Below are 23,433 nucleotides of genomic sequence, written 5' to 3'. Positions count from 1 at the left end.
CTCCCTCTGTCATAAAGACTGATTGCCTGCGTGCCTCTGGCAGTGAAAGCACATCTATATTCCCTCACACTCCAAAAACCCACAGGCAGTTTTGGTAAAAAATGACCACTCGACACGTATTATAACATGCTGACATGTTTAGGGGACGCTCTGATTAACAATGAGGGCAGCTGATTCTCACACACAAGGCTGCTCAAATTAAACAGGGAAAACTGCAAACACACCACTGGCAAGACACAGCAGCATGCAGCAGAGCCACCGGCCGATATGCTCCCACATTTGCATAATGTTATATGTTCAAACAAAGGAATGCTTATGCATGAACATTTCACACCATATGTCCACAGTCAGAGAGTCAGAGAGTCAGAGTTTTGACTACATATCAAAAACAAATCCAAAGTCCCTCTCTATAAAGTAATGTAATTACTTTTTAGTAAGAGAGTAAGAGTAATGTAACTGATTACAGTTTTAAAGTAACTTGCCCAACACATGTCATGAAATATGACAGACACTGACAATAAAGTTACCAAGAGGAGCAGTCATCACAAGGCATGAAGGCTAGCATTAGCAGCTAATGCTACTTCCAGCCATGTGCTCTTTTATTTACAGGTACATGCATCATTACTGAAAATGCCAAATTCAGACACTGAGCCAGGAACTGAGGTAAACAAAACCTACACAAGTCAAAAGTAAAGTTTTAGTGAATAATTCATCCTCCTCTGGGTTGAGCCAATAAATCATCCACTGGATCTCTGCCCACGTTCGCTATTGTTTGTGGAAAAATCAAGGAAATAATTGATTTATTTTAGTTGCACATTTATGATAAAAAATAAAAATATCTCATCTTAATCATGGCTGAATTGAGTTGTATCGAATTACCCTTAAATCTTTGTGTTGTCACAGATCTCCAGATCGTGGACTGTGTATCTACATATGTATCAAAGGAGAGCTGCACATGCCTAATAAACACATTACACGCATATACCTAAGCACACACTCTGACAGACAGAGGAAATCATATGCATGGGAATGTTAAGAGCCATGTCGTGCTGCCCTGCAGAGTTGTGAAACCAACTAAATGCAAAGCCCTCAAGAGAATCAATACCTATTCAATTAACTTAATGCTGATGAATAGCTGGCCACAGCTGATCAGCTGGCTAGATTGGGTTCTTCTTCTTCTCACCAGCGATATCATCACTCTATCAAGAGCTCTGTTTTGATCCCAGGGCAAGATACTGTGTATTCTGTTACCTGTAATGAGATAGAGAAGAAGAGAAGCATACCTGAGTGAGAACTTGAGAGTGTAATAAGAGTCGGCATAGGTCGTCTCTTCAATGGTCCAGCTAGTGTTTCCTTTGCCTTCTCATAGAAAGGAAACTTCCAGGATCAAATCAGGGCAGCGGGGAGGATAAACACTCCTGGTGACCTTTGACCAAACCTCTACTGAGGTCCATCTCATCTGGGGACATGGATAGACAGTCCCACCCAAAGGCACCTGGATTTAATGCACTGACAGAAGCTTTCACATCTCAGATATTTCAGGTTTGAGGGTTTTCAGTACTTCTCTCCAGAAATCACATTTATACCGCTTTCATGAATAAAAGAAATGGACTCATCCTCCTTTCTTGTGATTTGTTATTATCTAAGCAGCTTGGAAGTCAGCAGTAATGCTGTGTGTAATACTGATCCAAGATTTGATGAAGAAGGGTAGTATCTCAGCTTTGCCTTCTTTAGCTGTGAAATCTCTCCAGAATGAGATCATTTATCTAACTTGGCAATATCTCCTCTTTTGGTTGATGGCAGCTCTCTTTATTCCCGCCTGTACAGAGTTCCTCTCTTCTTTAGGCTTGTAGAAAATGCAGCAGCAAAGCTTTCAGCCAAAAGCTGAAACAAAGTGAGTGCTGAGAGTTTTTCCAGTGGCTGCTTGATAGTTTTAGAACAGTCTTCTCAAAGATACCTGACCTCTGAGAGGGAAAGAGATGGTAGAAGTGGTGGCTTTTAATGGGTTGCTTATTTTATTTCCATCTATTTCTTTAAGTGGATTGAAACAGGCCTTTCTGCACCACTGTGCAGTTCAGTTACAGACATCAGCTTACATTTGAAACTGATTCCTTCAGAGAATCTAATTTTAATCACTTCAAGTAAATAGGTGATGTGGGCTATGTCCAGAAGAACAGGGACATAAGGATGCAAAACTTAAGTCTCGAAATGGATACGACTGAAAAAGGATGAAAAGAAGAAATTCAAATTAATGGCAGAGATGGAAGCAGTGAGAGAACTGAGACAGCAGTCAGTGTTGCCCACCTGGTAGCCTGCTGCAAAGGCTTCCCTTTTATGCTGAAAGGGATTTTGAAGTCAGTAGGGAGCCTTGTTGATGTGCACCTGCTTTGAATAGGAATTATTTTACCCTGAGTACCATATACAGCGCTGGCTCATTTGGACTGGACTAGCCCAATGGAGGGTGTGCAGCTCTGAATATTTTTACATTAATAGTACCCATTTGGATTCTGTAAATCAGAAATCACTCATCATTATAACGGCTGAGTTAGGTAACCATTATTTATCAAAATGCTGCTGTTCTAGCTCCAGCACGAGTTCAGTTTTATCCAGTTTAATCATGGTAATAACCAACTGACTCTCAAGAGTAAAATGTCATTATAGGATGATTCTGCACCCTGAATTTCCATCAATGCCAACATTTTTTAATTTGCTATTCCATCAGTTCTTGCATGTGGCACTGTTGGCTACCAGAGAAAGCACAGCTGGGCAGCTGCCTTGCTTAAGAAACTATATCATTTTTCATGAGTGTTTTTTTCCCAATTTGCTTGCCCAAGCAAAATAGCTAGTTAATTGGTGTAGCTAATGTTACCATGTGTTGATTAAGTTACTCTATGGCTTAATTAAGAGCTCGCTGGACACAATGCAGTCAAGAGTTAATGAACAAGCATGGAAATATTAGACCCCCTCCGATGAAAATCAAGTTTTGAACTTTGTTAACATGTCCATATGGTGTTTTTTATACAATACAAGACATATCATAAGTGAAATAAGCAGTCAATGCCATGACTGTGCATTTCCACCATGAAACTGCAGTGAACCAGTGACAACAGATTCAGACAGCCAGGGTTTCATACGTTATATAACCTAAGGAACCGATCCCGTCAACTCGTGGGGGAAGTATGGAGGGCAGAATAAACTCAAAACCATGTCAGTACACAGACTCTGATACTTGTCTATACACACGTTGAATTATAAGAAAGGGTACTCTAATATTTAACTGCGTCAAGCTTTCACCTGCAACTGTTACGACTGAAAAGGTCACACTGACACACTTGCTGATTGGAAGCATTTTTAAAGAATGACATGAATTATATTTACCTTGGATTCCAGCAGCCCGCAGGAGATGTGTGACATACAGTAAGAGCACATGTAGAGCAGTGGCCAAACTTCCTGCCAAATCCCCCAGAGCCTGAGAGAAAGCCTGGAGGAGGGTGCAGTGGGTGTGGGCACATAGACAGGACAACCTGATTTAGGAGAGTTAGCTCATGCAGCAAAGGCTGGGGCCACACTGCCTTACCTTTAGGCTTATCAGATTATTGATTACTGAATAAAGATTACTCAACCTGAACCACAAACTAACTCATCACCTTTCACTTTCCATTTACACTTAAATAACAACAGACACTTTAATCAGGCCTAAAGCTATGTGGGTCTGTAGCTACACAAAGACTAGGGACACGTATTCCAACATCCCATTGAAAATATATCCTAGCAAATGATATTAAAAAAAGAATAGATCTATAAATAATGTGCAACATGTAAGTAGAGTAAACTATGTTCAAAAACATGTGGAACATGTATATGCTTCCTATTGTAAAGGTTTATCAAATTAATTAATTTGATGCTTATATTTTGTGTCAGCCACAGATTTAGAAGAAATTACAGTGTTTATTGAGTAGTTTTGTGTAAACTCTCGACTTGTCACTCCCTGCAAGTGGACGGTGTGGAAAGGGAGGGTGGCGGCTCGATATACAACAAACTGGAGTGTGTTGTGTAGTGGTGTGATTTGAGTTGTCTCTTTCCCATCATTAGTCACAGGCAGCTGATGTGAACAGATGCGAACGAGAGCCACAGTTTGGATCTTTGCCCCCTGATTTGTCACTCTGTGGGCACCTACAGTCCATAGAGAGGTTTAAAACATCTATCAACTCCAAATGGGAAATAAAGAAAAATCTCTATCCACCCCTCTCACAAGCGGGGGGGGACAATGTACTCAGCAGTCTACCTGATGTGCAGCAGCAAGTTAAGACACAGCAAAACATCTTCTCAAAATCAGTGCAGTAATGTGCTGAGCGTGGGCGGCAGGATGACACATGCAAGTGAAACATTAAGTGATGCTGAACGTATAGGTTAAACATAATGCTTAAGTAAAGAGACAGGTGAATTACAAAAACCAGCCATGTCAGTCAGTTGGTCATCTCGACAACTATTGCTTTGGCTGTGATGGAATTTTGTAAAGTCATTCATGATCCCCAGAGGATAAATTCTAATGGCTTTGATCAGCCTCTGATCTCCAGGTTTTTTTTTTTAGTTTTTTATCAAAATGTATCAACAACTATTGGATGGATTGGTGTGAAATTTCTAAATCACATTCATGGTCACAAGGGGATGAATTTTTTTTCTCTGTACCCGCAAAACTAATGACATTCCCATCAGCTTAAGCTATACTGAGTGTTTAGTGCTGATTAGCAAATGTTAGTATGCTAACACTAAGATGGTGAATGTGGTAACATTACACCTGCCAAACCCGTTAAAGTACATGCGAGCATTATCATTGTATGTTAGCATCCTGATATACACATTTAGCTCGAGTAAAGTATTTAGCTTGAGTACAGTCTTGCAGAGCAACTAGTATGGCTGTGTCTTATTTTTCGTTGCAATCCTGTTTCAATTTAAGTCAAGTGATGTTTGGAGCAGCAATCATCCACTCTGATCTAATCTAATCACTGTAACATTGTTAAGACCTGCCAGTTACTCTTTGTCTCAGAGCTATTTGTCAAGGTCTTCTGGGCTAAACTGTGTTAAAGGTGTGTACTGTATGTCACTGCTGCTGTGAATCCTCATTTGTCCATATATGAGAGTTTTTGCCTGGCAGCGTACGAGACAAGTCTCATGTAAACCAAAAGATTTCAGGCAAAGCACAAGAGTGTTTAGATGATTAATTCATACAAAAAGAAATCATTATCTTAGGATCATATGAACCTTGTTATCAGAGACACAAATTCAAACAGACCTGATGCAAACGCTGTCTTCCCCTGTTAGCTTAGGGTTTCATCAGAGGTGTGCGGTAGGCAAGCAGAGCCGAAGAACCAACTAATCACCCTCACCCCCTCCTCCCATAAACCACCATCTCAATATGAGATTCAGCTGTTCACTACCCTGACTAGACCTCTTTCATTCAGGGCCGTGTCTTTGCTGATCTCAAACTCTCCTGCATCTTGCTGCACTCTGCCTGGACATCTTCACCTTTCTACACTCCTTCCTGGCTGAAGAAGTTTCAGGATTAACTCTTTGAACTGACAGTAACATCAAATGAACAGTATACAGAAAATATTTACAAAATATTAACACAAAAATATTTACCATTAACTGACAATGAAACCATCACGTAACAATGCAGAATCCTGCATTTTCCTGCCTCAGCATGCTTTCTCAAACGTCTCCACTTACTGTTGATCTTGCATAGACAACCCCACATCTTGATGAATGGAGAGGAAAAGATTAATGTGATAACTAAAAAGCAGAACAGAATTAAAAATCCTTGGGTATTAAATTACAAGATTAACTGCAAATATGTAATTTGATGAATATCTGTGAAAGCTTGCCTTACAAAAGGAGTTATTAAAAGGCGCTACACAATACACCCAAACTCCTTGTCATCAAACGCTGATCAATTTGAGATGATAGATCACAATGTAATTTGCTCATTTACTTACTGTTGCTACCTGCTGCCTCTCAACACCTTTTCCAATTCATACCTTCTGCATCTGCGTGTCCGTGTGTCCACGTGATGCAAATGTTGTCATTTGCCGATGTCCACATTCGTGAATGTCCCTTCGTGAATGTCCACATGCAGACCAAAATTTGTGACCGTACGAACTGCGCGTTTAACAAGTGCATGGACTGCGCATGCTCCAAATTACAAAATTGGTTAACAACATTGTGGTTCATTACTGCCATCAACTGGAATGGAGTATGATGGAGGAGAAACGTAGGGGGCTGTCCGCTGAAGAGGATGCAGAAAATATATGTGGGGCTTGAGGAAGAAAAGACTGGGAAGTAATTTTGTAATGCACAAGTAGTTTCCACACACATCTGTGCATGTGCAAAATAATGTGTGCAAAGATTCCAGGATTATCCTCAATGCGCATGTGCAAACTTCCAAAAGATGCTCCTCGAAAATGACAGAAATGATAGATGCAATGGCTGGTAGTCAAGCTAGCTTCCAGAGACAGTGGCCTACTGCAGCCACAAGAGGACAGTAAATTACAAGATGAATGTAAACAGGCAAAATCAGATCATTTAAGGACAGACCACTGTAAGTCAAAATCTATTTTTAGCTTTAACTGGTCAAGCATTGCTTGCCTTGCTTGTCCTGACAGCACGCCACTGTGTTTCATCAACCTGTCCTCCTCTCATTTTAATTCCACCCTTGTGTTCCCACTTGTCTTCTCATCATCTCTTTTGTTGCCCTCTAAAAGATGTTTCTCCCCATGTCAACCTTTCCCTCTCCTTTTCCCATCAAACACCTAGCCTCATCTTTACCTCTGCCTATCCATTATCCCGATTCTGTCTCTTTTCATTTCTGTCCCTTTGCCTCCCCCCTCCCCTCTCGTCTCTTTATTCCATCCTTAGCGCTGAGTGTTAATCTGTCTATTCACATCGTCTGCTGAGAGAGCAATTAACCTGATCAAAACTTGCGAGTGCAGAGATCAAACAAATTTCAGCAGGGGAGGGCAGTCAGAGAATTGCAGCGAGAAGAGACACTGAAAAGTCAGGGGAGAGGCAGAAAGAAGAGTGAGGTTTAGAGCTTAGAGGGTGGAAAAGTTGGACAGGGCTATCGGGTGGGACCTTCAGGTGGCCATCCTTGTGAAAGTGTGTGTTCAAACGGTTTTTAAATAGCTGAGTGACTCATTGTTCCTCTCCTGCATGCACCTCACACCACCGCACATCAGACCCCGGCACACCGGCTGCTGCGATCTCATCTCAGCCCCCTCTTGCCTGTGAGGGATTAAACTCTTAATCCGCCAGACTGAAGCCTGCTATTAGTACCAACAGGGCTGCGGCTATCTTTGTGTTTTCTATTGCATGTGTGCATGTCTGTGCCGGCTTCTGGTGTATTGGCATTGTGGTGTGTGTGGGCAGCTGCAGGTATGGATGTGTGTGAGATTAATAAAAAAGAAACAATGAGGCAGGGAAACAGAGGGGCCTGATAAACAAGTTAGCTGGTTTAGTGTTGGAGGACTCGGTTGTTCCCTATCTACCACCTGTGCCAGAACTATGCCTCTGTGTCCGTGTGTGTACCTGTGTTTTGTGTCTGAATAACAGAAGAAAATGACAGACAGAATGAAAATATCTTATTCTATTACTGTCTCTCTGAGGCAGATGGCAGGGAACCTAAAACGTCATCTTCTTTTTGAAAAAAAAAAAAAGAAGCTGACTGAGAATAGCCCAGCGTGTGTGATCAGTCTCATGTTGCACTAACCAGCCCTGGGCATATGCTGCACTGTAGGTTAATGAATAGTGATGGAGGGATTCAATAAGATGAACACCTCTGTTCTTGACACACATGCGCATGCACACACACATATACAGATCCCTACCTCTTCAGTTTCCATCTCTACCCTCACTAATGTGTTGTCTGCTCCGTTAGCAGCCGTAAGGGCCTGGACAAAGTGTTTGCTTGTTTTAGCTGTTCCCTCAGGCACATGCAACCTAATGAGCTGCCTTTCAAGGACAAAGTGTGTGTGTGTGTGTGTGTGTGTGTGTGTGTGTGTGTGAGGGCAGCAACTCAGATAAATCTGCAAGCATAATGATATATTTTTTTCTGACCTTTCACCTTGTGCAAATTTGGTGCCAGTTTTGCAGAGGTTGGCATGATACTGCATGTGTCGGTCTGGAACAGTCAGGGTTTTCAAAGTCACTTGTGCACACTGAGGTCTATTCACTTATTTCTCAGCCAGAAGTTTGGCCAGCTGTTCACTGTCACTATCACCGCCCTTCCTGCTTGGAACAGAGATCTTCTCTTCTATGTGGCATTCAAATTTAAGTTTGTTTTTATTTTCGTGTCATGCCAAACATTTGGCCCCTCCCACAGAGGATTATTTTACATAACATGCAGCTTTGGTGATACATATAGACTACAAAAACAAACCATTATAAATAGCACTACTTTTAGATTACTTAAAAAAAAAAAACATACTTATGTTGAAAAAATCCTGATGAACTCGACACAGAAAAGTGCTGCTTCAGACCATAAGTTTATCTCCCAGCTCCAAGCAGCCAACTGGCTAATTTAAATGTTTCATATGTGACATATCTACATGGTTCCGACAGCACATTGAAAAGTGATATTATCCTTTTTGAAATTGCGTTTTCGTCAACGTCATGATTTATTGGTGTAACTATAAATCACGTCAGTTATATGATAACAGACAAATTGTAGCCTGTCAGTTGGTGCTTCACTGCAGATTTCTGTCCAACCTTTAGTGAAGGTAATTTGGGAGGCAACCGCGCCCCCTGTTGCGCGCGAGGCGATCAGGGCAGGAAACATTGAGAGCATCTCCTCAGTGTCCTTGAATTTTATACGATCCAAAAGCAAAACTAGAGATTTCGGGCGGGACTCTAAGAGCTACTCTCTTCATACAGGTCTGTTAAAATACCTATTTTCTCTAATCGGGAGCTCCCGGTCACAATTACGCTTGTCGTCACCTTTACGCAAAGTTGAACCTGGGTACCCGGAGTCTCCTCTGTTGCGCACCGTTGCTCCTACTCCCCCCTCCCCTGCTCCTCCTCCTCCTCCTGCAGCACCACTAACGGGACACTTTCAACGCACCAAACCTTTACCCGCTTGGTATGTCAAGACTGTCTGCGCGCATTACACTGGCTTGGATGATGCGGATACCGGAGAGGTATCTTTGTTATTATCATTTAAATGTGGCGGTCAGAAATGGTCGGTGACACCCTGATTTGGTGTTGAATCATCGGAGGGACTGCGAGGCAACACAGGGATTTCACACCGAGCTGGTTTGGACGTCTGGAGATGAGTGCGGGGCACCGGATGGTAAGCTGCACTTCATAAGTTACAGTGATGTCTGCGGGGGTTGTGTTCGTAGCTTTGCATTAGTCTGAAGTTGTAATGCACTGCCTCAATACTTCAGATGAGAAATGCTGATTTCTCTTCACCTCGTCAACACGGCGTCATAAAGCAGGTTAAGACAAATTGTTACAGTGTTTGATCCAGAAGGATGTTTCTTAAAAACCACAATAGGCTGCCAAGGAAAGGCATGTACAGTGCCCTTTAAACAACATCCGACTTTGACTTTAGGCGCCCTCACTGTTTGTTTTCCTTTCCACAAATTATCGTTATGAGATCTTAATTAAGCGCCCAATTTAACGCCCAGTTTAATTAAATGTCTAGGCTTGATAAAGGCGCAAAGTGTGTGTGTGTGTGTGTGTGTGTGTGCGTGTGTGTGTGTGAGCGCGCGCGCACGTTTGCAAGTTAGAGTGAGAGAGAGCGAGAGAGAAAGAAAGAGAGAGAGGGATAGAGAGAGAGAGAGTTTTCCTGCATTAAAGCAACCCATCCACACGAGACGTGGGACTCTCAACCAGCTCCTGGCGATTGCAGCCACTGTTGACATGCCCATGAATATAATATAAGCTGATTGACTGAGTGCTGAATGCAGTATGAACTCATCAATTACCTCGTCATAAAAAACTCCTTGTCAATATAAACAAAAATACATTTAAAAAGTACTGAGTTATAGACTTGTGTTTTTTATTTATGCCCATTTTTTTAAATAGAACTTTTATATAAGTTTGATTTAGTTCAACAGTACTTTGCATGTGTTTGGAATAAATTAATCTTGCAAAATGTCAACCTTCACATGATTCAACTCCTGATAATAACAGAACAAGCTAATGATATCCTTCCTCAGCTGTCTGTCATTAGTGTCCAGTGCAGAGCCAGGAGGTGCAGTAAAGCTGCTCACACCAGTGTGCTGCTAAAAACACCTCCTTCAATTAACTTTCCACTATGAAAAACCAGCCACATCCACAGGGAATACAGATCGATTAATAAATTGTTTAACATACTCCCCTCCCTCTGTGAGGTGGAAATGAAACACCAGCACTATGACGGAGATGATTTATTGGTTCCTCCGGTACAGGATCCTATCCTGGATCTAAATTAGTAAAGCATGTTAGTGCGGTCCAATGCTTCAAACTGTCTGCACTATCCAGTCACACATTCAATAAGCCTGTGGTTACTGTAGATAGATACTGTGCAGAATAATATGAAGGCTGTTGATAATATTCGTCTTACTGTGAGCAGTGTTTGTGTAACTCTGACAAACTCCCAGGTCTGTGTTAGTCTTACAGGACAACCTGCTGTGCTCACCATCAGGGTTGTGAGTCAGGGCTAGTCACAGTGACAGGATGAGTGTTGCATTTTCACAGGGGAAACGTGTACCTACATGTGTGTGTAGAAATGGGTAGAAAAGTGTGGACTTGCCCTTAGAGATTCTGCCTTAACTGAAATTGCTGTGGCATGTGTAGAAATTCTATTATACCTTCATATTCACAATAAAAGGTGGCAGGGGAAAAGTGCAAGGCAGCCGCCCCAAACATAAGTCAGCTGCATTGTTAGTAGCTGGACACAACAAGCTACTGAACAATGTGTCTCAAAGGATAATGCCAGCTGTTTCAGCCCAGGCGTTCCTCTTTCATCATTTGCCACTACAACACTCAGTACCAAAAAACATTCTCACCTACAACCTCTGCAGACTGATTTTTAAAGATTTAGGAGCTGATTGTCTGAGTGACTAATCTGTCGAATAAAAACACATATATCAACACGTAGAGTAAGCACACGTTCTGAGAATTAAACAGTCGACGTTTAATGAGAAATGGGAACAACGGGCTGCTTGTAAAACCCATCACAAAGACAATACTAAAACCTTTATATAAAGACTGAGAGATTGAAGTTGTATCAGCGTGTTGTGCAACTCACTGACACACATTTTGCTGTGTCTTGTAATCATAAAATGAAAAGGAGTCAAATTTAAATAACAAATGTAGAATTATGTAATAATTTATATGACAAACCCTTCTCACTGCAGATATTTTGACTTGTCATAGCAAGAAAGGCACAGGTACTGCATATTTTAAATGCAGCCTTTATTAACATTATTAATTACATTTGTGCTATGATAAATGCCTTTTTTCATGCATGGTGCATAGTAGGAAAATAAATGAACCGCAAGTTAGATGCTGTCAGTGAATGAGAAATACTGGGATAATAGGAGCCCGTTTGGAATTAACCAAAACTATTTAAGGCTTCGATACACAGCAAACCATTCTGGGCAAGTGTGACAGCTAACAGTGCCAATAAGTTCCAGGGCAGTCGTATTGCCAAGAAAAACATTTTGGACCCTGTATTTTAGTGTGTGTTGCAAGGATTGCTGCCCATCTTCAACAGCCAATAACTCACTCAAAGTGTGACTAACACCACACAACCTGAATGTTCTTTTCTACTGTTATTCCTTAAATTTTCTAACAGCCATGCCAAGTAAGGCCACCACTCTGCCATTAATGGAATTTGCTTTCACTCCTTCACTATCAGTTGAAGTCCTGTATGAAACACAGTGACTGTACTTTTATCGCAGCAGAGCTAATGTGTCTGTCTTTCTTGATTCTCGCTGAAAGGGAGTGAAAGATGTGGGTGGAGCCTAGAGCACTGCAGCCTCACTGAGGTGTGTTCTCTGTCTCCTCCTCAACCTTTACTGCCTTCGCACCATCTGTTTTTTTTATTCTTTGCCCATTTTCTTCTTTATTGTGACACCTGCCTCAGTCTCAGTCCATCCTACCTCCATTCTGACATCTCTCTCTCTCTCTCTCTCTCTCTCTCTCTCTCTGTCTCCCTCTCAGTGCCTGCATGATGCCACCACGTGTCTAGGCCCTCCCTAATCCTGCTGCGGCGACACAGAGGATCCCCCTCAGTCCCAGGACACATCACCGCCACACATTTTGCTCCGTGACTGATCTCGATCTTCCTCTGTAGCTATCAGCCGCTGATCAGTCCTAACCCACTCTCTATATTCAGGCTTTGCTTTTCCAGAGTCTCGCTTTACACCAGGATTACCTATTGATTTGATGCTGAATCCTGATACACCAGCTGAGTCTACTGTAGACCTCTGACTGCAACATCAAAACCCACTCACATTCAAATGTGACAACAGGTTTCCTGACTCTCCTCATTCCTCTCCTCTCTGGGTTTTTTCACTCTCTTGGTTGGAAGCCAAAGCCATATATTGTCTGTTCTTGAGAAAAAAACTCCTTGTTATGAGGGGGCTGTGAGACCATAGACACAGAAAGCTACGACTGTTATTTCTTTGTTCAGCTTATGTACAGTACAGTAGAACTGAGCATGGGCATGAAAATTTTCCTCATGGGAAAGTTTTAATGTAAAAGGTTGGAGGCGGCAATACAGAAAGGACTGTTGTGTCCTGAGACTGAAAAGTTTAGCGCTGTAGACTCTTTCTGTCATCACCACTTCCCCTAAGCTGCCCAGTCCGGAGCAGCGTGCTTTCCAGATGCTGCCATGCCCATCATCAGCAACGCCAACCATGACTTCAGCAATCTGTCCCTCAGTGATGACAGCAGCCTCGACCGCATCTTCACTGAGATCCCTGAAACTGAGACCATCAAGGTATGAGTAAAAGAGAAGGACAAAGGAAAATAATTATATCAAATCAGTGATAAAATTCTGGAAAACAAATTGTTCACACAAATATCTCAGATGCAGCTTCTCATGCATTGAAGCTTTTAATTTCTCACTCTCCAGGGTGTGTACTACCAGAGGGCTCAGTTCATCCGTCGGCCAGAGGACCTGGTGTCCGTCGACCATGGCATGCTAGCAGTGATCAACGTCGGGGGGAACCGCTACACCTTTCCCTGGAGCACCCTAGAGCAATTCCCCCTCACCCGACTTGGCCGACTCTGTGGCTGCCGGTCACCTGAGGACATCGCCAGGGTCTGCGACGACTATGACGAAGCCCGCAAGGAGTTCTTCTTTGACCGCTCGCCGTCCGCCTTCAGAGTCATCCTCAACTTCCTGGCTGCGGGGAAACTGCGTCTGCTGAGGGAAATGTGCGTTCTTTCCCTGCATGATGAACTGGCCTACTGGGGTGTGGAGATGGCATACATGGAGCGCTGCTGCAAGAGGAAGATGTACACACGCATTGAGGAGGTGCACGAGCAGGAGCGGCGTGAGGAGGAGCGCAGGCAGAGAAACGCCATGCAGCGTGTGCCGGTGGAGGAAACAAGGTACCGTAAGGTGATGAACTGGCTGAGAGATATGGTGGAGAATCCGCAATCTGGCTTACCGGGGAAGATCTTCGCCTGCTTGTCAGTGATCATGGTTGCGGTGACTGTCGTGAGCTTGTGTATCAGTACCATGCCAGACCTTAGAGAGGAAGAGGACAGGGTGAGTCTGCACACAGTTCTTCCCTACTAAAAGACACAGTAATTATGAAGTAACATTTAACAAGACAAACTGGATGCTCATTTAGGCATTATCTCCAACACTAACTTTGTTTCCTGGTAACCTAAGTTGAATTTTTTCTCTGCTGCATCTCAATGGTGCGTCAGAGGTTATGACTGAGGAAAAAACAAATGTGCAAGATTCTTGTTTTATTCATTTCAGATTGAGGCAGACACTGAAAAAGTCAGCCTTCAAAATTCTCAAATATAAAAACTCCCTGTCGTCACACCCTCTTAAAGATCCCTGTGGGATGCTGTTGTGTTTGTGTGTGTGTGTGTGTGTGTGTGTGTGTGTGTGAATGTGATGGCTGTGCATGTCCTGTGATCTGTGTCTCCCCATAGCAGCGTGGGATAATGAAGCACAGGCTGCTCACTGAGGCCTGTCCAGTATCTGTCTGTAAACACAGGGGAATAATGAAATGGGCTCACTCTATCTCACACAAAAGACACGTGCATGCATACAAATGTAGACACACCTACAGTTGCACAAATTTGCACATGTAAAAACATACATATACGTACACTGGCAGACACATGCCTATACACGCTCACATGGTCACATGCACATACAATAGTAATGAACTGTAACCGATACGGCTCTCCCTGAATTTTGCACACATTTACTCTCGAGTCTTCTGTTGCCCTCTAACTAAAATTTTACTGCAGCATAACCACTGCTCATTTATGAACAGATTTCTATTGCTTAAATGAAATTACATATACATTTTTTCCTCCAGGCAAAGATTTTATCCTTCTCCATATTTTCTACCAACTTTCCCCTTTTCTTTTGATCCCTGCATCAGGAAAAGGTTGACCATCTTTCCCCAAGGTAACCTTAAAGAAGTATTAGTATGTATATATATATATATATATATAGGTCCTGTGTGTGTGTGTGTGTGTGTGTGTGTGTGTGTGTGTGTGTGTGTGTGTGTGTGTGTGTGTGCAGAGAGACTGGTTACTGCAGGGAAACTCCACACACCTATTCAACAGTGAAATCATCAACAGCAGCCTCCTGTATTGATTTTGATATGAGCAGTCACAGTCAGCCAAAGGATCCAAGTCCAGGAGGGTGTGATACTGGAGAATTTAGAGAGCTGGAAGAGAGTGCTGGCTGCAGAAAGCTTGATGAGTCGTAAAAGGCTGAGGAGAAGATTTCGAGAGCCCTGCCAGGAGGAGTCCAGTAGTCAGTGACGGTCATAAGAACACAGATGGAAGAGCTCGAGTACAGGATTGGACAGAGTCCCTGGGTCTGATTCAGTGGATGCTTGTTGCTGGACTGGATGGTGCCTTTGATATGGACCTCTTACGGCATACAAGAGGACAAACCTGTAAGAATTAGCCTAGAGGGAGGAAAAAAGCATGGTGGAATCAGATGCTGTTGTAGATTTATTTTCTGTGTACTGATAGCAGTGACAAGGTTCACAGCAAAATAATCAGGTATCCAGCAGGACTCACAAGCAGGCAGATATTCGTGCAAGACACAGCGCAAGTGTTGCTGAATGTAAACAAACTCTATTTCCTGATGTATAGTATCAGCATTGCATTTCTGATGAGAACAGGAAATCAAGCTTTCCTGCTTGTAAGTTTCTCACGTAAACACAGTAACAGAGACAGGGAAACTCCATGGGATACACCCCAGTTAGCCAGCTCACTTCCCCAAACTCCTTACACACACACACACACACACACACACTCACACACACACACACACATATACACACACACACACACACACACACCATTATGACTCTGTATTGATCCATGGCATAAGAGTGTTTCAGAAAAAAAGCATAGTTTTGTGAAACTTTATATGCTTGTATGTGCATGGTTTTGTCTGACACCTCACTACCTTGTGAGGACATTGTGGTTTGTAATGACATCCTGGGTGTGTGTTTATGTGTATGGTTATCTGCCCTGTGAGGACGATGGGGTTTGTAAGGGTGCGTTAGGTGTGTATGGTTGAGTCTCACATTTTGCTGCCTTGTGAGGACATTGTGTGTGGATTGTTGTGTCTGCTATCTCACTGCATTGTGAGGACATTATGGGTGGTAAGGACATTTAGGAGAGTGTGTGTTCATTCAAACCTGTCTTGGCATGTCTGTGCTCATTCTTGGAAAGGGGATGGCAGCTTTTTCCAAAAGTAAACAACTCCATCTGCTGCTTTCATGCTTTTCTCACTGCATGCTCTTGAGCATCACTATTTTCCTGTGTTCGGCTGCTGTACTCCTTCCTCGGTGTCCGGCTAGCCTGCCCAGGCACGAGCAGCAGGCTCCTGTCATCTTTAATTCACAGGGCCCTGCTGTTTGTCTCTGTCTCTGCTCTGCTTTGCACTGGATTGGAGCAAAAATTCCCTCGTCCACTCATCATTCATCCTGCCTCTCTGCCTGCCTCTGTTTGGGTAAAGAGTGTGTAAGGAGAGATAAAGTAAGTGGAGGATGGAAAAAGCAGAGGGCAAATAGAGGGTAGGTCTAAGAAAGCAACAGCATGAATTAAAAAGGGATGAGAGTGAGATTCTGGTGAAAAGAAATCAAGAGATAAACACTGCTTCATTTTACCCCCTCCTCCTGCTCCCCCCTGTCCATCTCTATGTAATTTGTTTCTGCTTGTCCTCAGCTGATCCCCTCTATCAAAAGTATATCACTATGAGCACAATGCACTAGGAGGGGCCTTTATCTTACGGCTCAGTTTCATGCCCACTAACTGCTCCATCATTCCTCCATCTCCTGCTGTGGGTGTGTGTCTTTCCCCTGTATAAGCACTCTGTGTAAAAACCCTCCATGTAATTCTGGTGCCACTATTTTTCCTTCAGGCTGTGTATAGCTGCAACCATTTGACCAGAAAAACAGCCCCCTCTGATGCATTTCAAAAGTTCAGATAGATGCATAAAGTATTGATACAAAATCAGAGAGTCAAAACGGTGATGGATTTTTAGACCAAGCTCATGGATATGTTAAAATGTCAGTGGAGCTTGCAGGGCTGAAGTGTTTAAAGTTAAAGCTCAGTCTTTGTTCTTGATGGGCATAGGTCAACATTTTGGACATTGTGAATACCTCAAAGTAAGAAGCTAGAAAACTCAAATGTCCAAGGTCATTATGTGAAAATTACATTGCTTCTCATGTGAAATATTGAGTTAAGTTTTCAGAAGTGAAAGATTTCCAGACCTCTGAATCTCCACCCACAGCTCACATTTGTTCAGCTAATTAAATATAGCTCTGATGTTGTGTTCACTGACAGAAGGTGACCAATCAATCAGTCGCCTTGTAGGTGGCATCAAGAAAGCAGAACATCCTCTTCCTGCATAGCTAGTTGGTTACGTAAAATAGCAACAAGCATGTATGACATTGAAATAGTAGTACAGTTTGTTGTAAGTCCACATACAAAAATAACAGAAAGAAGAAAAGAAAAGAAAACTTAGCATGGCACCAGTAACCAAAAGGACCAGAGATAAAAAAAAAAGATGTACGCAGCTAACCATCTGCTGCTAGGATGATAGTGACCTTGCTTTCACTATATCAATGTCAGCCTAGACTAAACTGTTCCCATTCTGGTCATGGATCTTAATGTAGCATGCATGCATGTTTTCTTTACTAGTTTCAATATTATAAGACACGACAGTTACAGACTATTTCCATGTTATTCGAAGAAGCTTGCTGGGGTGGCCTCCATATTCATGAGTTCATGAGATAAATTTCCACTGTGACCACTGTCCTAACCCAGCAGTGAACTCATTAATCTCCCTAAGTCAAATCTCTGTCAGGATAGCAGCAGTGTTTAGATTAGAAAGAACAGGGCGTTTGCAGTTTTTAACTCTCTCTGGAAAGCAGCAGGTCTCAGCACACATTGATAACCTGCCTGAGTTTACATCTTGTTGCTGTCCAAATGTCAAATATCCACCAAAGACTCTGACTTTCCTTGCACATATTTCTGAGTAAAACTTTTGCAGCAAGGCAGCAACTTTCTCTGCATTCATTTTCACTAATTTACCGCATATACATCAAAGTGCTATACTCTCAGGAAGTGTCGTTTGGATTCATGTCTTTTAATATTCTCGCCGGGTGATGGAGTATTTTCAGACAGCCTCATCAGATTTGCTCTCCTTTTCCTAATTCAGTCGTATTCTGGCCTGGGGAGTAATTGAAGTGGCCGTTTTATGTCCTTAATGCCATAAATTGGAGTGGGATTTGCTGTTCAATAATTACGTCCCAGGGCATCAATCACAAGTATCTGGAGAGAGCAGGGCAGACAAATTGACGGGGAGAGAAAGAGACAGCAGAGTAGGAGACTTCATGACTTAAGCTTCATGCTGTGAGTTTTGACACGTTTTCTGATTGACTATACACTTGTTCTCAAGCTGAGACCTGCCAATAATCTTATTGAACCACAGAACCTGTCTGGGTAAGTGATTATAGAGAGGGTGTGTGATTTCTTGTTCTATTAAGAGGCAAAAAAAAACAAGAGAAAGAGAGACAGATGGAGATAATGTGTCTTGTGATGTCTGAAGGGAAAATAAGGTAATTCTTTACGTACGAGATGGAGGAAATAGTGGCGTCTGAGTTGAGGTGAAAGACTAGAAGATAACAAAAGAGCAGAGAAAGAAACACTAAACCAGCCGTGAAGCCTCCTTTCTCTCCTTCCTCTGCCTTTATGTCCTCCCAGAAGAGCTGTTCAAAGTTTAAAGACTATCTGAGACAAAGTGATATTACCTGGGCACATAAGGAAGAGGAGACACACACATTAGCACAGCACAAGACATATTCTAATTTGAATGAATGAGTAAATACTAAGCAAAGGTTCTCTCTTGATCAAGAGAAAAGAAGTTGGAGAACAATTCTGTGATCTTGACAAGCTCCGACAACTGCAAAAACAAGCTTGGTTGTGGTCACAAAAACATCTCTTCATGATCACTGGAAACAAGGTTTGTTGTGTCGGTATCATGTCCAGCTCCAAAGAGAATCATTCGGAAAAGATCAAAGTGTTGGCTGTGATATAATCTCTCTGGTTGCACATCTCCTGCGTCTGAACTGTGCAGAATTACATTACGTGAATAATACAATTGAAGGTCCTCTCAGTATATAATTTTATTTAAGATAATTAACTTCCACACCTGAGATGGGAAACACATACTGTAACAGTAAGGCTTTAAATGACTCAGTTTGTGTGTGTGTACTCTCTGACTTTCTAAACACAGAGTCAGCCATAAATCGTTGGAGCCATAAAGACAAAGCACCATCATCAATCATGAGGCCCGGTGTAGTGTGTAACAACAGGGACACAAAATTAAGAATGCATTCTTCATGTGCCTCATTTTATGCCCCCCCCCCCTCCCCCCATTATTTCAGCCTCCATTAAAAGCACATGAAGGGAGCATAAATAGGTGTCCGAGTCTGTAAACTTTGTTGGCTCAGCAGGGTGAGCCTGTGGCTGGCAGTCGGTCGGAGCGACTGTAAGTCAAAGAAAGCCAAATAAGAGTTTAGGCAGGCTGATGGCCGGAGAGAATTAGAATAAGGAAGAGGAAGGAGGAAGCAGAAACAAAAAGATAGATCCAGAGAAGAAAAGATGGGGTGGTAAACCCGGTGCAGTATTTATAATATCTCATATAAACACACACTCGGAGAAGAGTCGGAAGGATCTGAACTTACAGTAGCTGTAGATAACCTTATCACTGAGATAATGTGAAATAAACAATTCAAGGTGATAGAGAACTATAGAAAAGTGTGTGTGTGTGTGTGTGTGTGTGTGTGTGTGTGTGTGTGTGTGTGTGTGTGTGTGTGTGTGTGTGTGTGTCCCAGAACTTTAAAATTCTGCTCAGGTCAACAAGGTGAATTTACGGCTGTAAAGCAGAGAAAATGTTTTTGTCAATCTAACATGCCCTCAAGCCACAGGAGGATGTGTATCTGCGTATATGTGTAAATATTTGTATGATTGAAGTATATGCTAGTTACCAGAATCTGGCTAAGCATTGACGATACATGTACATGCACTAATCATTAGCATGCATGAGCATTTGCTATGTGTTTGTGTCTGCGGGCATGTATGTACTGTTTTTGACCGTATCAGTGTTGAGCAGATTTCATGCCTGTTTCAGCCTATCTGGTTATGAGCTGTATCCCCTCTGTCTGATGTGCTGCATGGCTGCCAAGTGGGATTATGGGAGAGAACAGCAAAGTATGAGATGTTTATCCTGTCCGTGCCAGGACAGGACTGCATAGTCAAATACTGCACAATGCAGAGGAGTAGTGCCTGTTAGATCAGAATATGTTAGCTCTGGAGACTGTTTAGGGCTGTTAGCTGGAGACGATGGAGCGACCTTTAGTAGCTTTTGACATTTTGAAGTTGTGAATTAACCTCGCTTAAACTGCATTCACCATTTGTAATTGTTTAAAAAAAAAAAAAACTCTATGCTCATGTGATGCCATAAATGTCAAGTAGCCTTTACAGTTCTGCAACAATGCTAAAAGTAAAGAACAATAAGATTTTCTTGAGCTGTGTGAATGGTGCAGGAAGGTTCATCTTTCAAAGGACCAAAGGCCAGTGGCTTGAACCTGCACTTCCTTTTCCAAATAAGATATACCAGACCAAAATTAATAGAGTGAGCATCAAAAAGAACAGTCATAAATTTCAACAGCCAACAAAGTGGTAAATACCAGTGGATAATTTAGGAAAGGTTGATCTTACCCTTGTAAATACTGTATATCCTGGTTTCCTTATTTAAAAGATGATGATGAACAGCTGAATGTACCAAAAGACAGTTGACTGATTTGCACTCTGGGAAAGGATGCATCATTTCCACACTCTGTGGGAGCCTTTGGATGGGGACAAGCTTGTTGGGCCATTACAGTGTACAGCATTTTGGTCTTGAAATACAGAAGCTGGGAAAAAAGGCAGCTTTAGAGTTGGGACACATTACAAACAATCCAAGTTCAATATACTGTGTTTGTAGACACAGCTTGCTTGTTAAGGGCAGATGGTCTAACAATGAAAACAAATGGATGAGCTAAAGAATGCACAAACACAAAAACACAGTAATGACATTCAAGTATTTGAAACTCGATTTTATTTGACAGCATTTCACCTACCTTAGTGCTATTCAGTTTTCAGGCGATTTGAATGGAGACTCAGTTAGGGGTTTCCTGCTCAATTATATGACATGTTATGGAGGGAGTGCGTGGTACAGGAGAGCACAGTGAGGACACCTGCTGGACAGGTGAGGAACGACGCAGGCAGGGAAATCGCAAACATCACAGAAGAGAAAAACTGCGGGAAGAAGAGGGTGGGGAGAAAAAACAGCATACACAGCACAAAACACACACATGCAAACACAAAACAAACACACCAGCAGCTCTGTGCTCCAAGGTCATACACACAGCAGCAGGGGTACACCCCTGCAGGGTTGCCCTCTCTGGTCACTGCAGCACATCAGAATCCTATTCTCCTCAGAGCGAACATGAAATCAAACATCCTCTTCACACTGCTGCTCCGCCCCGTTATAAATGAAGTCAAACGCACCCTTTGCACCGAGCCTCTTCATACAGCTTGCAGCAGACCAGCACACCATGTAACAGATGTGTGTGTGTGTGTGTGTGTGTGTGTGTGTGTGTGTGTGTGTGTGTGTGTGTGTGTGTGTGTGTGTGAGTGTGTGTGAGTGAGTGCGTTCTCTCCCTTTTTTCAGTGTTATTCCCTGATACGCTTATTGATGCAACAAATCGATGGGGTATTTTCAACAACTTGTAATAGATGAAAAATAAAATATATATAGGAAAAGTCATCCTATTCGATGAAACAATCCTGCAACAAAGATCCTAACTGGAAAGTGAAGCCCTTGTTTGCTGTTTATATGTGTCTCACTCTGACTCTGTGTGTGTGTGTGTGTGTGTGTGTGTGTGTGTGTGTGTGTGGTGTGTTTGTGTGTGTGTGTGTGTGTGTGTGTGTGTGTCTAGCTTCGTGACAGACGGAGAATAGAGACTTATGGGGTGTGAAGGGAGCCCCATGCTTCAGATGTCACCTCCTCTTTTCCTCATCAGCTGATCTTGTAATCCCTCTTGCTTCTATTCCTCCACACCGCTTAGTCACCTACTCTTGTTTCATCTATCCTCTGTCTCTCCTCTCTTCTATCTGTCTGTCCTTCCCTCTCTTTCATTTTTCTCCATTAGGGTGTTTGTGCGTGAACAAGCTGTTGGTCTTTGTTGGTGATGGGTCGCTCAGCAGCCTGCACAGCTGCCTCATATGGAGATAAAACTGTTGGCTCTGCTTTCACATGGTGCTCGGCGTATGGAGTGTCATTAGAGTCAGTGGACAGTTTGTCTTTTGAGGCTGGGTGGCTGTCTGTGGCTCTTTTATCATAATACATATCAAGGATTCTTGCAAATTAATGGGTACAAACACAACTCTCTAGATTCCTTACCTTGTGTGTGTTTGTGCGGACGTGCTGCTCTCGGGTTACAGGCAAACAGCCTGATGACGGATGGAGGTGTCACATAATGCAATCCCTTTAATAACCCATGACTAGTGAACACAGTGCTTGATGTGCTTTATTTCAGGTTAAGGCCACTGGTGTGGCGTTCAACCACACCCCCTAATTCTTCCTCTTTGTCTTTCTGTCTCTGTTGCTTTTACCGTTCATCCCTTCTATCCTCCTTTCAGTTCTTTTTCCATGGAGAAGCTTTAAAAGTGAGCACAAGGTCAGCACCGCAGCGTAGAGAAACAGTGTTCAGTGGTGTATGTTGAAGGTCTGCTGCAAGGTAAAGTTGATTGATGGGCTGAATCTTTCCTTTTGTTCCCCTTTGGACCTCTGGATCCAGTGGGATTGCAGAACCATCATGGGCGGCTTTTCTTTTTTTTTTTTACCTGATTGAGGAATGGGCACCAAGAGAGAAATATAAAAGAGAGAGAGATGAAGAGGCAGCTGTACAGTAAAGGACATACTGTGAAAAAGGTATAGAATGAAATTCGAAGATGGAACAAAACACCAGGCAGCACTGCTTAGGATGATCACCAAATTTTACACTGCACTCATTCATGATCATGCAGTGGTTAGAAAAGCACACATCCACATGTCTCTATATCACTCATGGAGCAGCATGGCAGTTGCATATAGATAGGATCCTTATTACCAGCTGAAGACAGTGAAATGTGGAGCTTCATCTAAACCAAATGTAGGAAAAAAACACATTCATAATTCAGTGCTATAGAAGCTTTCTCTTGTTCAACAATAAAGGGACACATTTACACTTCAAACGTGTTGTAACTGGAGTGACCCCGTCGTTAAATTATCTAGGAGCTGTCTCACTGCACACTGATGGGTCAGTGGAAGAGGGTAGACGGGCTGCTGTCTACAAGAACGTAACACTCAGCTAGAGCTGGCAAAACAGCAAGATGCAGCCAGTGGTAGTCATTCTTTTTTTTTTTTTTTTTTTAAGTATATTTTTTTGGGCTTTTGTGCCTTTATTGGACAGGATAGTGGAGAGAGACAGGAAATGGGGAGGCAGAGAGAGGGGGAATGACATGCAGTAAAGGCCGTCCGATGCGGGACTCGAACCGGGGCCAACTGCAGCGAGGACTGTAGCCTCTACACATGGGGCGCCTGCTTAGACCACTACGCCACACGACGCCCCG

General features: G+C 42.7%; 1 protein-coding gene across 1 annotated transcript in view; it reads left to right on the top strand.

Moving 5' to 3' along the window:
* Nucleotides 1-8,824: 8,824 nt before the first annotated feature.
* The window catches only part of kcng4a (potassium voltage-gated channel, subfamily G, member 4a), a 40,968-nt gene continuing 26,359 nt past the window's right edge, over nucleotides 8,825-23,433 (top strand). Inside the window, exons 1-3 of the mRNA XM_056387999.1 lie at nucleotides 8,825-9,343; nucleotides 12,208-12,988; nucleotides 13,124-13,765. Of these exons, the coding sequence (XP_056243974.1) occupies nucleotides 12,881-12,988; nucleotides 13,124-13,765 (750 nt within the window). The 5' untranslated portion in view covers nucleotides 8,825-9,343; nucleotides 12,208-12,880. The remainder of the gene's footprint in view (nucleotides 9,344-12,207; nucleotides 12,989-13,123; nucleotides 13,766-23,433) is intronic.

The sequence above is a fragment of the Seriola aureovittata genome, chromosome 10, assembly GCF_021018895.1.
Source record: "Seriola aureovittata isolate HTS-2021-v1 ecotype China chromosome 10, ASM2101889v1, whole genome shotgun sequence".
Taxonomy (NCBI): domain Eukaryota; kingdom Metazoa; phylum Chordata; class Actinopteri; order Carangiformes; family Carangidae; genus Seriola; species Seriola aureovittata.
The sequence above is the reverse complement of the archived record's forward strand: the minus strand, read 5'-3'. Positions and strand labels throughout refer to the sequence as shown.